This window comes from Eublepharis macularius, chromosome 4 (assembly GCF_028583425.1).
Source record: "Eublepharis macularius isolate TG4126 chromosome 4, MPM_Emac_v1.0, whole genome shotgun sequence".
Taxonomy (NCBI): Eukaryota; Metazoa; Chordata; class Lepidosauria; order Squamata; family Eublepharidae; genus Eublepharis; species Eublepharis macularius.
In genome coordinates, this window is record NC_072793.1 from 180,254,610 (window position 1) to 180,271,580 (window position 16,971).

General features: G+C 46.0%; 1 protein-coding gene across 1 annotated transcript in view; it reads right to left on the reverse strand.

Annotated features, from left to right (window-relative positions):
- Positions 1-1,224: 1,224 nt before the first annotated feature.
- The window catches only part of LOC129327971 (zinc finger protein 160-like), a 111,866-nt gene continuing 96,119 nt past the window's right edge, over positions 1,225-16,971 (reverse strand). The window contains exons 3-8 of the mRNA XM_054976719.1: positions 14,195-14,397; positions 13,238-13,385; positions 11,842-11,927; positions 11,232-11,358; positions 10,927-11,019; positions 1,225-4,920 (exon numbers count right to left, since the gene is read on the reverse strand). Of these exons, the coding sequence (XP_054832694.1) occupies positions 2,882-4,920; positions 10,927-11,019; positions 11,232-11,358; positions 11,842-11,927; positions 13,238-13,385; positions 14,195-14,397 (2,696 nt within the window). The 3' untranslated portion in view covers positions 1,225-2,881. The remainder of the gene's footprint in view (positions 4,921-10,926; positions 11,020-11,231; positions 11,359-11,841; positions 11,928-13,237; positions 13,386-14,194; positions 14,398-16,971) is intronic.

Genomic DNA, 16,971 nt, shown 5'->3' on the forward strand with positions numbered 1-16,971 from the left:
CCCCTTCCCAGTCCTCCCTTTAACATCTACAATGGTTTTAAAGAGCTACAATTTCTCCCTTTCAAAGCCAGGCAGAACAGCAGATGCTCAGAGCAGGGCTGGCAGGCGGAAAAGGGCTGGGCGAGGCCAGGGAACTGAGGCGGAATCTGTCCCTGGAGGGGGCTCGGAGTCAGGGCCTCAATCGGGGATGGGGGGCTTCTCTCTTGCTCTAGAGGGGGCGATACACAATATGATGTGAAGCCCTGGTGGCTCAAGGGGGACGGGGTGGCCACTTTCCAGGGGTTGGAAGGAATGGACTCCCCCCCCCCCGCCTCTGCCTCCCTGCTCCATTTTAAAGCCATCTTTCACCACGGCCGTCGCTGCCTCCACTGGCAGCAACTTCCACATTTTAACTCTTTTGTCCGTCCTGAATCTACTGCCCATCATTTCATTAGATGCCCCAATTTCTACTGTTTGGGGAGAGGGAGAAAAGTTCTCTGTCCGTTTTCTACTCCCTGCATAATTTTAATAAAACTGTATCATGTCCCCCACCCCCACCCCCTTGTCTCTTTTCTATACTGTTTCAACCCTCTTATTAACTTGCTTGCCCTCTTCTGTGCTTTCTCTAGCTCTGCATCGTCCCTTTTGAGATTCAGTCACCAGAACGGAACACAGTGTTCCAAATGAGGCTGCACCATAGATCTATACAGGGGCGTTACAATATTGGCCATATTATTTTCAACGCCTTTCCCAATAATCCCCAGATGGAGTCTGCCTTTTTCACAGCTGCTGCCAATCAGGCCCACATTTGGTCTGCTTTCTCAATGGAGTTGTCTCTTTCTCTGTTTCAGCAAGTGCAGACCACATCAAGAGGCCCTTAAAGTCAGGAGTTTTTTTCCACTGTGCATCACCTTACACTTACCTAATACTGAACTTCATTTGCTCTATCTCTGCCCACTCACCCAGTCTAGAGAGATTTCTAACTGCTGTTCCGTTGTTTACTCCTGCCTCAGATGTAGTACCCTGATTTCCTACAGGTCTTGGGACAAGAATACTGCAACCCCATTTCTCCCAGCGGACGTAAAAAGGCAGGGGGTGGGGGGAACGAAAAAGAGAAAACCCAGTCCACCTCTAGGCCCCCAGCTCATAAACAAGCGTGAATTTTCAATAGATGAAATAAAGGTAAACCCTCTCATGACCTTTTACAAGTATAAATCTAAACACAAAAAGGGTTTATTCCTAAGGGAGGGTGTAGGGGCACACACCTATAAAACCAAAGAGGGGATTTGCGTCTTTACACTTTTTCTGCAGTCTCATGGAAGTCTCTCGCGCTTGGTTCCCTGCTGCAGTTTGAATGTCTCTCGGTCCTGCTTCCACTGCAGATATCCAGTGTGACTTCTGCTTTGACTCCTCTGTATGCTTCAAAGGACACTCCTTCTCAAATGGCTTCCATCTCTGTTGTTCTTCAGAAACCGCACTTTCCCCCCCCCCCCTCAGAAGATCTCACCTCACCAAACACCACCTGAGCCTGTTTCCTCCCAGGGAAAAAAATCCTTCTCTCCCCGCCCCCTCCCAATTCTGACAGAGGGCCAACTCCTCACGGTTAGCATCTCCCGGCACCACAGGAACTTGGTGCCCAACAAAGATAGATTAAAAACTAGCCATTTCAAATGAGGATTATTCTGTAAAATACCACATGAAACTCAACTACAATAATAAAAGGAGGCATCTGTCCATCTGCTTGTGCACCTCTTTGTCTATCCATAGCAGGCATACCTCATCAGAAAATGAAGAAAGGCCTCTGGAAACAGGCTACCGGTCTCCAGGCAATAGCAGTACTCATATTATGAGAATCAAAGGGTATCACACCATCTTGGCCCTCTTACCTCAGGACACCCCCGTCCCATCCTATTTGCTATGGAAGATAACATTTTCCCATGAGAAGCCAGGAAGGCAGAAGCAGCACAGACAGGGAGGGTGGAAAATATCCACACTATTACAAAGCCCGAGGTTTCAGAGATAGTGTGATGCACTTTCAGGTGGATAGCTGTGAAGGTCCACAGGAAAAGATCAAGGCTTCAGTCCAGTATCACCTTAAGGACCAAAAAGATATCTATGGTACGTCCTTCCGCAAGTCAAAGCACCTTTTGTCAGATACAAGCAGGAGTGGAGATTCCTGAACCCTTATATCCCAGTCAAAAAGTGGTATTGCTATTGCAAAGGAGACAGGAAGCAAAGGTACAATACAAATTGCCTGCACAACACATCTGAAAATACAGCTAGGAATCTTCATATTGGCCACCCATTTCAGGGTGATGGTGGGATGTTCAGTACCAAAATTGAAGGGACTCAGACCATCCGGGCATAGATTAGCTCCATAACATCCCTCTGCTATTTGAAAAAGAATCAAAGGTTTACTCATGAGACGCCAGAAAAGTACTGGCAGCACAGCAAGGGAGGGTGGAAAACACCTCCTCTGTGAACAAGCTGACCTGGCAGAATCTGTGTGGAATAGTGGTTAGAACGTCAGGCTGGGATCTATGAGACCCAAGGATTGAATCTCCACCCTGCCACAGAAGGTGGCTGGCTGACTTTGTCCCCGTCTCACCCTCTCAACCTAATCTACTTTGTAGGATTGTTGTTGCGAGCATAAAATGGAGGTCAGCAAACATGGAGAGTGAGCTGGTCTGAGGGAGGACATGAATGCACTTGCGGTGGGAGTGCAGCCATCTGAGTATGACACTCCCCCACTCTGTGTGAACTTTTACATGGGCAATAAGGTGTTAACACTTGACTAAAGCTTTTTCTATTCTCCAGGCATTTATACAGTTTTTTTCCCCTCTGTGAATTCTTTGAAGATTGTCACTCCAACTGAAGCTTTTTCCACACACCAGTCATTTATTTACATGGTTTCTCCTGTATGAATTCTTTGATGGACAGTGAGTTTTCCCCTCTGTCTGAAGCTTTTTCCACACTGCAGGCATGTGTAGGGTTTTTCTCCTGTATGAATTCTTTGATGGGAAGCAAGGCTTCCACTATGACTGAAAGTTTTTCCACATTCCATGCATTCATATGGTTTCTCCCCTGTGTGAATACGTTGATGAGAATTAAGGTTGCTGCTCTTCCTGAAGCTTTTACCACATTCCAGGCATTTATATGGTTTTTCCCCTGTGTGAATTCTTTGATGGGAAATAAGGCTTCCACTCTGGCTGAAGCTTTTTTCACACTCCAGACATTTATATGGTTTCTCCCCTGTGTGAACTCTTCCATGAGAAGCAAGTGTTCTACTGTCTCTGAAATTTTTTCCACACTGCTGGCATTTGTAGGGTTTCTCTCCTGTATGAATTCTTTGATGGGAAGCAAGGCTTCCACTGTGATTGAAACTTTTCCCACACTCCAGGCATTTATACGGTTTCTCCCCTGTGTGAATTCTTTCATGGGAATTAAGATTTCTAAGCTTGCAGAAGCTTTTTCCACAGTGCGGGCATTGGAAGGGTTTCTCTCCTGTATGAATTCTTTGATGGGAAGCAAATTTTCTACGATGACGGAAACATTTTCCACACTCTAAGCATTCATATTTCTTCTCCGCTATGTGAATTCTTTGATGGGCATTAAAGGATACAATCTTCCTGAAGCTTTCCCCACATTCTGAGCATTTATATGGTTTCTCCCCTGTGTGAATTCTTTGATGGGAAATCAGATTTCTACTGCAACTCAAGCGTTTCCCACACTCTAGGCATTGATATGGTTTTTCTCCTGTGTGAGTTCTTTGATGGGCAATAAGATCTCCATTCTGGCCAAAGGTTTTTGCACACTCTGAGCATTGATATGGTTTCTCCCCTGTGTGAATTCTTTGATGGCGATTAAGGTTTCCATTAGAACTAAAGCTCTTTCCACACTCCAGGCATTTATATCGTTTCTCCCCTGTATGAATTCTTAGATGGGAAGCAAGGTTTCCACTGTCACTGAAGCTTCTTCCACACTCAATGCATGCGTATGGCTTCTCCCCTGTGTGAATTCTTTGATGGGCTCTAAGATGTCCACTCCGCCTGAAGCTTTTTTCACACACCAGGCATTTATGTGGTTTTTCCCCTCTGTGAATTCTTTCATGGGCAGTAAGATCTCCACTCTGCCTGAAGCTTTTGTCACACTCCAGGCATTTAAATGGTTTCTCCCCTCTGTGAATTCTTTCATGGGTAGTAAGATCTCCGCTCCATCTGAAGCTTTTTCCACACTCCAGACATTTATATGGTTTCTCCCCTGTGTGAATTCTTTCATGTGTAGTTAGATCTCCACTCCACCTGAAGCTTTTTGCACACTCCAGGCACTGATATGGTTTCTCCCCTGTGTGAATTCTTTGATGGGCAAGAAAATTTCCACTCTGTCTGAAGCTTTTCCCGCACTCCAGGCATTTATATGGTTTCTGTCCTGTATGAATTCTTTCATGGGAAGTAAGAGTTCCACTTTGTCTGAAGCTTTTTCCACACTGCAGGCATTTATATGGTTTCTCAATGGAGTGACTTCCACTAACACTCAAGCTTTTTCTATACTCCAGGTACTTATATTTTTTCTCAGCTTTGTGAATTCTTTGATGGGGAATTAGGCTATCTTTCCACCTAATCATTTTTCCACACTCCTGGAATTTATGTATCTTCTTTTTGTTATAACTTCTCCATTGAATATCAGTACCTGGTATTTTATGAAATAGTTTCCTGCTTGCAGTGAGCTCATTCCACTTGTCTTTTTTGTATACTTTTTGTAGTACAGAGTCACCTCCCTCCAAAAGACCAGAAGTATTTGTCTCTTTATAAGGATCTTTTCCTTCCACCAGCCTGAGAACATGATGGTATTCAACCTTCTCTTTCACATCTGAGTATGTATCCTCTTTCTCCACCACCTGATGTTCTTTCATATCATTGGCTGATTCCCACATGTCTCCTGCTGAAAGAAAGAGAAAGTTGGTGTGATGATAGGACACTTTGCCGAGGTATTTGTGTCAGAGTTTTCTACTTGTTATATAATGCTTGTGTCTATGCTCTGTGAACACTCAGCCTATAGCCATTTCTCCCCCTCTCTTTCTCAATTCCTTCTAAATTCCAAGCTGAGTTAGTTGGCACAGTATCTATTTGAATAATAATGACAACAAAAGAGAGAGAATATACAATGGAGACTTTCTGCCTCAAAGTGAAACAGTAGTTTTAAGTTTCTCTTTTTGTTTCTCTGTGAATCGACAGGGGAGAGGGAGGAGGCATGGGGGGGGGAAAGCAAGGCACCTTTTAAGAGAGGTTAAGGCAGATGGCAGAAAGTTTGAAAAGAATTAGAAGGTAATCTGATGTGAAGAGGAAAGCTTGAAGGCAGCAGCAAAAAATGGTAAATACAGTCTTGGGATGTATCAACAAAGGCATAACATCAATCCAATGGTTTACCTACTTACAAATGTCCCACATGATGAGTCAAACTAATATAAAAATATATTAACCACCCCCATGGCTGAATTTGAAAATTACTTGAATCACTCAAAATTAATACAAAAAGGTCTCATTTCAAAACTACATCACCTATTACTTAAGACATATAAAATTAAGACTCTGAAATATCAACAAGACTGTAATTTGGAAAATACAGCTTCCCAATGGGAAAGAATTTGGTCTTCTAATATACTAAATTCATATATTAGTACAACTAAAGTTCAATCGTATAAAATACTCCACAGATGTTACATAACTCCAAAGAAACTCTCATTAATTTCACCGTCTAACTCCCCATTTTGTTGGAAAGGTTGTGGTACCATTGGTACATTCACCCACTGCTGGTGGGAATGTTCTCGTTTGAAAAAATTCTGGGAAGAAATTTTAAAACAAGTACATGAGATTACAGGCTACTTTGTTCCATTAGACCCTAAACTGATTTTTTTAGATCAATGGGATACTGTTATAATTCCTCACATTAGAAAGGAATTAATATGAAGCCTGTTGATGACAGCTAAATCTTTAATAGCATGTAATTGGAAATCTACGAAAACACCAAGGGTGGAAGGTTGGATTAGCAAAATATGGGACCACTATATCCAAGAGGAAATCCATGGTGATTTATACCAAGCACAAAATCATATGAAAGAAAGTGATTTTTTAACGAAATGGTTTCCGTTTTTTGAATCTCTCATTATTACTGAACTACACCCTCCTAAACAGCTGCAATTTCTCACTTTAATTTAATAAGATATAATGATAACGTAATTCCCTCTGTTTACTTAGCTTTTTGTAAATCTTGTTATGTGATTGTTTAACATATGCTCAATAATGTAATTGTTTAAACAAAGTTTATAGTCCTTACTGTAATTCATAATCTCTATTTTTAATTATCTTTAATATCGTTGTACTGTTATTGTTGAAATGAATAATAAAAAAAAATTTTTTTTAAAGGCATAACATCCAAATCACATGATGCCATTGTCCCCCATATACTGCATTGCTTGGGCTGCACCAAAAGTCTCGTGTGCAGTTCTGGAGGCCTTATTTCAAAAAGGATGTGGACGAATTGGAACGGGTGAAAAGGAGAGCAGCTAGGATGATCGGGGCTGGAGACCAAGCCCTATGAGGAATGACTGAGAGACTTACGAATGTTCAGTTTGAAGAAGAGGAGGCAAAAGCGAAGATTGGATTGCTCTCTTTAAGAATTTAAAAGGCTGTCACTTAGGGGAGGGGAGGGAGCTGTTCCTGTTGGCAGGACAGGACTCAAAACAGTGGGCTTAAACTACAGGAGGGAAGGTACTGGCTGAAGTTAGGAAAAACTTCTTCACGTTAAGAGTAATTCAGCAGTGGCATTGGCTGCTTAGGGATGTGGTGGGCTCTCCCTCACTGTTAGTCTTCAAGGAGCAGCTGGACAAACACTTGTCAGAGATAATTTAGGCTGTTCTTGCATTGGGCGAGGGGGTTGGAATACATGGTCTTTAAGATCCTTCCATCTCTATGATTCAAGGTTCCTAAGTTATTTTTGACTGTCTCTTTAACACCACAGAAGTAACTTTTAGATCCTGGGGAAGAGAGGTGTGTTTTTAACTTATGCTCCAATGCCCTGGTGGGCCATCAGGCAGCGGGCAGGGGTGGCTGGGCACAGGTGAGGAGAATGACAGAGCTGACTGGTACTGCCCTATCACTGGCCCCTTAGGCAATGGCCCGGGGCCACGTAGGGTCTGGTTGCAGGCTGACAGACTTCCATTCTAATTCTGGCTCAATGGGGGCGGCAGAGAGGAAACCCCAGTTTTAAAAGAGAAAAAGGGAAAAGCTGGGGAGAGGTCAGTTCCTCACTGCAGTCTAGTAACTTAAGATCATTATGAGCAGAGTAAATTCCTCATTCCCTGTGGCAAAAACCAGGGCCGATGGGGGTAAGTTTTCCATAATTGGCATGAGCACAACAGCAAAAAAAGGAGGGGAGGGCAAAATAATGTGGACTAAATGAGCTACTGTACAGAAAACAATAATACAGTGCTTTGGTTTCAGGAGGACACAGTCTCCAAAGTCTTGTTTGGGACTGTGGCCCTGTGACAGACTAGATGGTATCGACCAATTTGTAGTTTGCGGCAATTAGCTGGAAAACAGTATTTCATTGGGTGGAAACTGCACTCTGGTCTCATTGCTTAAGGAATGGGAACTATTTAAATCTAAAAGTCAACCAAAATTATATAGCAACCATAGCAGAAACATTGAACAGCAGCTCCTAAGACTGAAAAATATCATTAATCTTCCACGTTAGGTGCAATTTCCGACAGGTTTAAGAAAGACAAAACCAGACTAGTTTGGGAGGTTGAATTATTAGTCATTGATACACCTTAATCAGTTTGCATATGGAGAGAGAAAAGAATAGCCTAACACAAACAGGGCACAGGATCTTATTCCAGGACACCAAAATACTGGACAACACTTCCAACTACTTTGTCAGACTGCACAGGGAAGCCATTGAAATTCAAAAGCATAAGCAAAACTTCAACAGGAAAGAAGAAACCTTAAGAATGAATAGAGCATGGTTTCCAGTTCTGAAAAACACCAGGCTAACAAAACATTCTATCCCCGACAATAACCCCGCAGAGAAGATTAGCACATCAAGTACCAATCCATATGCAAAAGAACCTCCTCAGGATACAGTGAAGCCTCCCGCCATTAGCATTCCACACCCTGGGAAACTCTTACAGGATGACTCAGCTCAACCCCACCCCTCCTGAGTAGACATAAATGACCTGCCAACACCTTTTCCACACTGTGACACTGAGAGATCTCTGTCTTTTGGTGCTACACCTCTGAAGATGCCAGCCACAGCTGCTGGCAAAACGTCAGGAACTACGGCAATACAGCCCGGAAAACCCACAACAACCATAGAAAAGAATTTATTATGAAAAAATTGAGAAAATAGCATGGGAGAAATTTCAGCGATCTTTAGACACAGAATGCTCAATACGTATGCCTGTTCTCACATGGTGGCCAACCAATTGTTCCAGCAGGCTAACAACAGGGCATGGAGGCCGGGGCCTTCTCCTGAAGTTGCCTCCTGGCACTGGCATTCAAAGGTATACTGCCTTGGAACATGGAGGTTCACTTTAATCACTATGGCTGGAAGTCACTGATAAGTTGTCTGTGCCTGTCTGTGGCCATCACTACAGCCTCTGGCAGCAAATTTCACATTTTCATCACTCATTGGGTACGGAAGTATCTCTTTTGGCCTAAAATCTACTGCCCACCAGCTTCATTGAATATTCCCAATTTCTAGGGTTTTTTAGGAGTGAGAGAAAAGTTCTGGCTGTCCACTAGCTCTACCCCATACAAAATTTTATAAACCTCTGTTTTATAAACCTTTTAAAAACCAAAACTGCACACAGTATTTCACACGTGGCCCCACAATAGATCCACAGAGGGGCATTCTCATATTTAATGTTTTTCCTGTTCTACCAAATTTCTGAGACACCCACAATACCTAAATTGTCATTTAGCACCCAGCACTCTGGCTCCCCCATCTTAGCTCAGAAACTTCTAGCATTGGGATACAGACACCTGAAACACATTTTCCTCTCCAACGACCCTCACCTCCCTCAGCCGCTTAGTCTCCGCACATGGCCCTCCTTTGCCATCCTACTCACTCTCAAGGTCTGTTATGCTCCTACCATTGTTACCATCAACGTTTACACTATCATCCCTTTAGACTGAGAGCTAAATCACATGAGATGAATTACATGTGGACGCTCAAGTGAAGGCAGAGGCAGTTAGCTGGGAAGCATAGTTTGAGTTTCATCTCTACTGAGCTGGCAAAGATCGCTCCTCAGAGGGTTTGTTAATTTCACCTCCCTACAGAGCCAGTAAAGATCAGAGAGTTTGTTAATTTCCTCTTTGCCTCCCCAAAGACTCTGTCAATTATTAACATACCCTCTGAAGAGCAATCTCTGCCTCTCTTTTGAAATGTCACTGAAGTTAGTATGGGGAGACAAGATATGTTTTTATGTGTTTGATATTCCTATGCTCAGATGCTGTATTCTTATGGTGGTCACATATACGCTTTTTGGGTATCCATTATATGGTATACTCTGTCTGATAAATGGTTGTCTTTCTGAAATGGGGGTCTTCTGGTCTCTGCACTCTTAAAAAGTCCCCTTCTTACGCTCCTGAGTTATGGAAAGTATCTGAAACAAGTGAGCGTTCAAGAATTCTCCTTTTGCTCAGCATTGGATGATTTAAAGGGGGGGTCCAATACTATTAAAAGAGGGTCTGTTTCAAGCAAGCAGATTGTAATCCTCTTAGAAGCCTCTAGACGTCGCTTGGAGAAAGAAGACAGGGCACTGAGTGAGATAAAGGCTGGAAAGAGGTGAAGTCCTTTCTGAGCAGGAATCTCTCTTTACCAGTGGCAATGGGGAGGGGGGCAGACTGCAAGGTAGTTTTACCACATTTCTCCCCACCAGAACTGGAATGACCTTTCCTCCTGACCTAAGAAGGACACTCCACAGTTTGGGAACTTAACCCACACCCTCTCTTCCACTATGATAAAGCAGCAGGGTTCCCCCAAAGGCTTTAGTAGGTAAAGATGGGAAGACAGCAAGAATGGGGAAAAAAAATAAAGGGTCATGTTTACATTCCAAAAGACCCCAACCTCAGAAATGACAGTTCACTCTCCATTCACCGTGCATAGTACAAAGAGGGGTGGCTGTCAATCTTGCATTGCTTCTGAAAGGAGAAGCGCCCCTCGTCTCCCATAAAGGGCTTCTCTTCACCCAGAGTCTGCATTACATACAAGCCGGCTCTGGGCCAGCCCAGCTGCCTCTCTGACTCAACCAACGTCTCCCCCACCCTGCTAAGAGCCCTTCCGCATGTTTCTTGAGGCACTAAATCAACTTGCCAGCTGGCTGCTCCAGAAAACATAGAATTGGCTGTTATCTAGAAGAGAGAAATCCTGGCTGTTTAAAACAAGCGGGGAACGTCAGGATTCTCTCTGCAAGGTGATGGATTTTATACTGGCCCAGACATTGCAGAAAACTACAAACATGCTCTGTGCCAGGGAGGTGGGATGAAGGAGGTAACGTATTCATATGAGTGTTGGCTAGCAGTGCTTTAGATCATGTTTCTGCAGTAAAACACTTTCTGTGCTTTTCAGGAACTACATCCCTGAATCAAGGCCTGGCATCTCCTGTCCAAGTTACCTCTGGAGGAACACAGCTGGAAATACCCTTGCATGATAGCCTCTGCCTGTCAGAGTGGGCAATACTTGGATGGGCTTATCTGACTTGGGAGAAGGAAGTGGCCTATTTTCATATGTTCAGGATCTACAAACACCATTTCGGCAGTCACATCCCAAGAAACCTCTTTTGAGAAGAAGCCCAAATGGCAAAGAGAAAGAAGGCCAGAGAAATCCTCCAACCCTTGGAATAAAGTGTGGACAGCACACAATTCCATGACAGATCGAAGCAGCTACCTGCCAATCCCTTTACTTCATCGGAGGTCAGGAGAAACAGCTCTTCCTCCTCTTCCAGCCAAGATATGAGGTCAGGTTTGGCAATCTGAGGTCCTTTTTATCAAAAAGGAAGAAAAAAAATCATAATCACAACATTGCAACTCTTTTGCATGCACATAAATTCAGCGATTCCAGAGCACCTTGACTCTGTCCCTCCAGAAATATAAAATAGACCGATAATGGGATGTGGTGGAATATCTTCCCTCGGTGAAGTACCCATAATCACTCTTCCCACCAAGAAGGAGATAGCCTGGGAGGATCCTCACCCAGAGAGGCCACGTTCCCAAAATTCTCCAGCATGACTTCCTTGTACAGAGATCTCTGGGCTGGGCTCAGCAGGCTCCACTCCCCCTGGGTGAAATACACAGCCACCTCTTCAAAGGACACCCCATCCTGAAAAGAGAAGAAGGAAATGTTTATTGAGATCACTGGATAGGTGGCTCAAAGAAAAGAAACCAAAAACACGGGCAGTAAATTAAGACTAGAAGAGCAGCACGAAGAGGAAGGGAGGGGAGAAGAGCCCTGTGGGGACATTTGGCTCCCCACTCCCCGGGCTGCTTGGGGGGTATTTCGGAGCCATCCTCCATCGCAGAAGGCTGGCAGCCTTGTTGGGAAGAGGCTAAAGATGTCCATAGGATAAAGGATCAAATTATTTTCTGTGGGAAATTCATGATCCATTATTGCTTCATAGTCTCTGATTGGGCTTCTCTGCACATACCATCTAGCCAGGGGGCTGAACTTTTTCCTGCCTCCCACTGGGCCACCTTGACATCTTGCAGCGCCAGAACCAAAAGCAAGGAGCCTGATCCTATGAGCCTTGCAAGAGAGACGAAACCAGCCCTACTACACATCTCTCCAGTGACCCCTTCCTGGTACCTGAGTGGGCAGCATGGTGGCTCTTTTCCTTTCACCACAAGGAGGAGATGGCTGAGAAGGTGTCAAGAGTGTCTTTCCGCTGATGCCTGGGAGAGAGAAAGGAAGAGGACGAGAAAGCCTTTGTAGTATACACGCTATCTTTGCCAGTCCCTTCAGTGAACCTCTCTCCAGATTGGCATCGGAGCAAAATCTGGGAAACTGGATTCATTCTAGGAAGGCTGAAGAGGGTTTTGCTCCACCTCTCCCCCCACCCCCTTCCTCCTCCTTGAAATGCTTCCTCCTGCCCTAGGCAAATATATTTTGGGGGTAACGAGTGCCTGACCCTGCCTGAAGCCACACCACTCCCTCCTCCCCTCTGAGGGAAGCCAAGCCCCTCTGGGACTAAGCTGGTCATGACTCAATGTGGCAGGAGGGAGATGCCAGCTAGGAAGGAAAATCTCCCTGCACAGAGAAAGCTAGCCCTGTAGGAGAAAAAAATACCCCACAGGGGCATTTCTAGTTGGGTTATAAAATCCACAGTTGAATACTCCTCCATTTGCATGGTTGTAATGACACAACAATATTCAACTTCCAGTTGAAACACACACACACACACACAGAAAGAAGATTGGTTGCAAACTTATCAGCAAAGTATGTTTTCAAAAGATTGGAGAAAAGACTAGGAAAAAAACAAGGGAAATTCCAGGAGGTGGCCGAATGCTCCGTGATACTGTGGGGAAACAGGGGGAAAAAACCCTGCCTCCCTAAAGCATGGAATCTTGGGACAAATCAGCTGCGTGGAAGAGAGTTTCAGAGACTTCTTTCCAAACAGAAAGGGTATACAGCATTGACACCTGGGAGGAAGATTTCCTCAGAAAACCCCCTTTCTGCTCTTTAGCTTCTGTTATGTGTGGGTCTTCCAAGGGCCAAGAGCCAAAGTCCACCCCCCCATTTAACATTCCCCCCCTTCCCAGCTCCCTTGGTCTTTTATTCAGCCAGAAACCTCCCCTTCTGTCCCCCACTCCCCTCTCCCCCACACTATCGCCTTTCTTTCCTACTTGCCTCTGGAACCTGAAGCCACTTGAGCCCTGCCCAGCCTCCAGAGGTCCCGGGTTCGGATTCTGGCTGACTGCAGAGACTTCTGGCCTCTACACAAAGGGGGCAAAAGAGGCTCCCCCCAACCCTGCACCTCCTTCCTTTCTTCCTGCTTTGGGTCTTGCATTGTAAATCCTGACCCACCCCCTATTTCCCCCCTTCTTCTCTCCTCAAAGTCCCTTTTGGCTCACCAGATTTCTTCTGAGTTATTCAAAGAGCAGCCTGGGAAGAGGGGAGGGCAGGAAATGGCTTCCCTGTGCCCTTTCCCCCTCCCCTTCCCCAAGTGCCCCTCTAGGACTGTGTCTCGCTCGCTCTCACTCACCCTTACAGAGCATCTCAGCCTTTGGAGGAGCCCAGAAAAAATCCAAACTCTTCTCAGATGCTCTGACTGCACAAAATCCCCTCAAGGGAAGTCGAGTCCCTCCAGATGCTGGGAGTTGCTCCTCGCCAGGAGCAAGTCCAGCGGGCACCTGGAATTTCAGACGGAAAAGGAAAACCTTCTCAGGTCCCGAACCACCCCCAGCCCATGTGACTCTGGAGAGGGAGACATGGGGGGGGGGGGAGGTTCTGTCCCACACGCCCATCCCAGATATCACAGTTCTTTCCCCCTCCTCCCCCTCAAACCCAATTGCACTCTCCCAGCTGGGCTATGATGACCCACAGCTCCCCCTGCCCTCTTCTTTTCCCAAGGCTCTCACACGGAAGGCGGCAGCAGTGTGTGTGTGTGTGGGGGGGGGGGGTCCCTCAGCCTCCCGCCTCCTCCTGGAGCCCTTCTCAGCCCTGGGCGCCCCTCAGAGAGATCAGCTGCTGGCCAGAAGGGGCTCTTTGGCTTCCCCGGCTCTGTGACACCCCCCCCCCCCGCTTCCCCAAGAATCTGCAAAAGGTGGGCTGCTTCCTGCACAGCCCCAGAGAGAGGCTAACAGGAGGGACACGCGAAGAATGGGCACCCCCCCCCCCCAGGATGGACCCCATCAGTTCGGGGGGGGGCTCTGTCCTCTGCCCTCCACCAATAATAGTCCCTCCCCCCCCGGTCAACTGGCTCCACTTAAAAGAAAAAGGAAAGAAGAACCAGGTGAAAAGGGGGCCCTTCCCCGCCAAGCCCTTCCACCCACCGGGGCTTCCACCGCCTCTCCCGAAGAACAGCCAGAAGGCGCTTTTTGCAGCCCGAGGAGAAGGGCGGGCGGGGCCGGGCAGCCCCCTATTGACGCCCCCTCCGTTCCTCATTTCCTTCCTCTCTAGGAAGCAGCGCTCTGTGGACTTTACCCTTTGGAGGACTGGCCTGCAACGCCCCCGCTGGGATTTCGCTCTGGCCCGTCCGGATTTGCACCGGGGCCACCCCCAGCAGCCCCTTCTCCCGAGGCGCATCTGGGCGAAGCCTCCTTGGCTCGGCCTTCAGTTCCGCTCTCCCTGCCTCGGGGTGCGAAGCCCGGGGGCTGCTGCTGGAGTACAACATGCATCCTTTCTCATGCGTCTCATCTCTCTCTATAAAGACACAAGTGTCCTGACTCATAGATCCAGAGGAGTTAGCCGTGTTAGTCTGTAGTAGCAAAATCAAAAAGAGTCCAGTAGCACCTTTAAGACTAACCAATTTTATTGTAGCATAAGCTTTCGAGAACCACAGCTCTCTTCGTCAGATGCCTGATCAGGCATCTGATGAAGAGAACTTGATTCTCGAAAGCTTATGCTATAATAAAATTGGTTAGTCTTAAAGGTGCTACTGGACTCTTTTTGAAGTGTCCTGACTGGCTCATCAACGCCCAGCCCAACCCCCTGGACCTAGAAAAAACTGGGAAGGACGTTCCTTTTGTGACATAGAGGCTTGCTAAGATCTTAAGAAATTCGCCCACAGGGTGAAAAGGCATAAAATGTGTTTTCCCATAGGGATACAGCTTCGCTGTGTGGCTGGCAGGGTCCTCCCCACCCCCACCCCCCACCAACTGCCATTTTCCCCTGAGGTCATTTGCATATGCGGCCTTGATTGGTCATCTCTCCAACATTCTAAAGAGTATATACTTGCTATTGGGAGTCACTGAATGTGTCCTGAGGTAAAAATACACCTTCCAGTCTAGGGTTGCCAATCTCCCTGAGGGGCCTGGCTTTCCTGGCAGGCTGATGGGCCCGCTGTGGAACTCTGTGTTCTGAGGTAAAAATTAGGCGAAGGAAATTGCAGACAGTTGAAGAAAGACAATACAAGACTCCTGAAAAGGGATTTTAAATATCTCCTCACTGTTCCCCCTTGCACTGTTTTTGTAGTTATTGGCTTTGTTATTGTTATTTGGCTTTGTTATTGTTATCGACCGTTCCAAGGTTTGTTTCTTGTATTACTGTTATTTGTATTTATGAATATTGTAAATTGTAAAATGAAAAATAAATAGTTAAAAAAAAGGGATTTTATATAAAAGTCAGTATGGCAACTGAGTTTTTAAATGTTCATGGGGAGATGGTGCACGACCTTTCTAGGGGCCATTTCAATGAGAACCTCTCACGTGAACCTGCTGAAGTGCCCACCACACCATCCCTCCCTCAGTCCAACTCCACCTCACACCTCTTGCAGCCATCATCTCTTACTGCCCCCAAGAAGCCTCATGGCAGATGTTGTGCAAGATATATAGATGGTAAGAGGAGGAAGCAATTTAGAGATGCAGCAAAGAAATATGCACATCGCACTTCTGCGGTGCACTGAACAGCAGTGGCCAAGTACCAGCAAGTCCCGAGTCTAAGGGAAAGGTGACCATCCCTGGAGGCCTGGGCATAGTAGTGATGATCCTAGCAGACCTAACAGCCACGATACACCCTGATACCGCCATTATCAGGGAGTAGTCCATGGACAGGCTGTGCAAGCGTGCCATTCTGACCCCCAAGAACAACAAGGCTGCCATCATTAATGAAACACAACTCCCTCAAAGGGGCAGAAATGGAGTACAAATCTGTGGACTCAGTAGTGCAAATGGATGATGTGGTCCACTACCCTGTGGAGTTCCTCAACATGTTCAGCCCTCCTAGCTTCCCAGCCCACAAGCTTCTCCTCAAAGTGGGAGCTCCAGCAATGCTGGTCCAGAACCTCAGCCCACCCAAACTCGGCAATGGCACCAGACTACGAGTGAAAGCCCTCCACAGGAACATCATTGAGGCCACATTGTTCACCAGCAGTGCTCAGAGGAGGGGAGTCGGTGTTCATACCACACATACCATTCATACCATCAGATAACCTCTTCGAGTTCAAGAGACTGCAGTTCCCTCTCAAGGTCTGCTTTGCTATGACGATCAACAAGTCCCAGGGGCAGATAGTGAAGGTGGCAGGAATTGACTTGAGGGAGGAATGCTTCTCACATGGGCAGTACTATGTGGCCTACTCTAGAGTGAGCTCACCCAGCAGCCTAGTGATCCTGAAGGGAAAATCACCAATGAGGTCTACAAAGAGGTCCTTCAGTAGAAAAAAAAAGGTTATACGTATTTTTCACTTTATTTATTGCTCTACAATCTTTCCCTTTTAAAAATTTCTTCAATAAATGTTACATTTCGAAATTCACTTCATCAGTTTTAGGCAACAACATGCTTTGCTTCATTCAAAATTTTTTGTGAAGCTTGGGTACTATGCTATTATACTACAAAACCAACTCAACCCCCGCCCCCAACCAAAAAATGTTACATACTCATAAATATTATAGCTGGAATTAAAGTAGTTAAATACTGTAGAGAAGCACAGGCATCAAGTTAGTTATGACATAAAGGACATAAATAAAAATGATGACGCATCGAAAGGAATTTCTTCCCGCAGGAACCGCTCAGGGTTCCAACCACTGTGATGCCGAAGACCGAGGCCCGGGAATCGCGAGAGGACCCATTTATTTCCCAATGCTTTCCTAAGAACAGCCGGCAAGAATCCTTCGTTATCTCCTTCAGATCACTTTCCCCCTCTTGGCCTCACCCGTTCATCATCACTATAACTGATCTTAAGGCTCTTTTCCTCCCAACACCCCCCCTTTTCCACTCGCCTGCACCCCTTTGGAGAGACCTCAGTTTGAAGATGAGGCATCCCAGCCACCAGCTGATGCT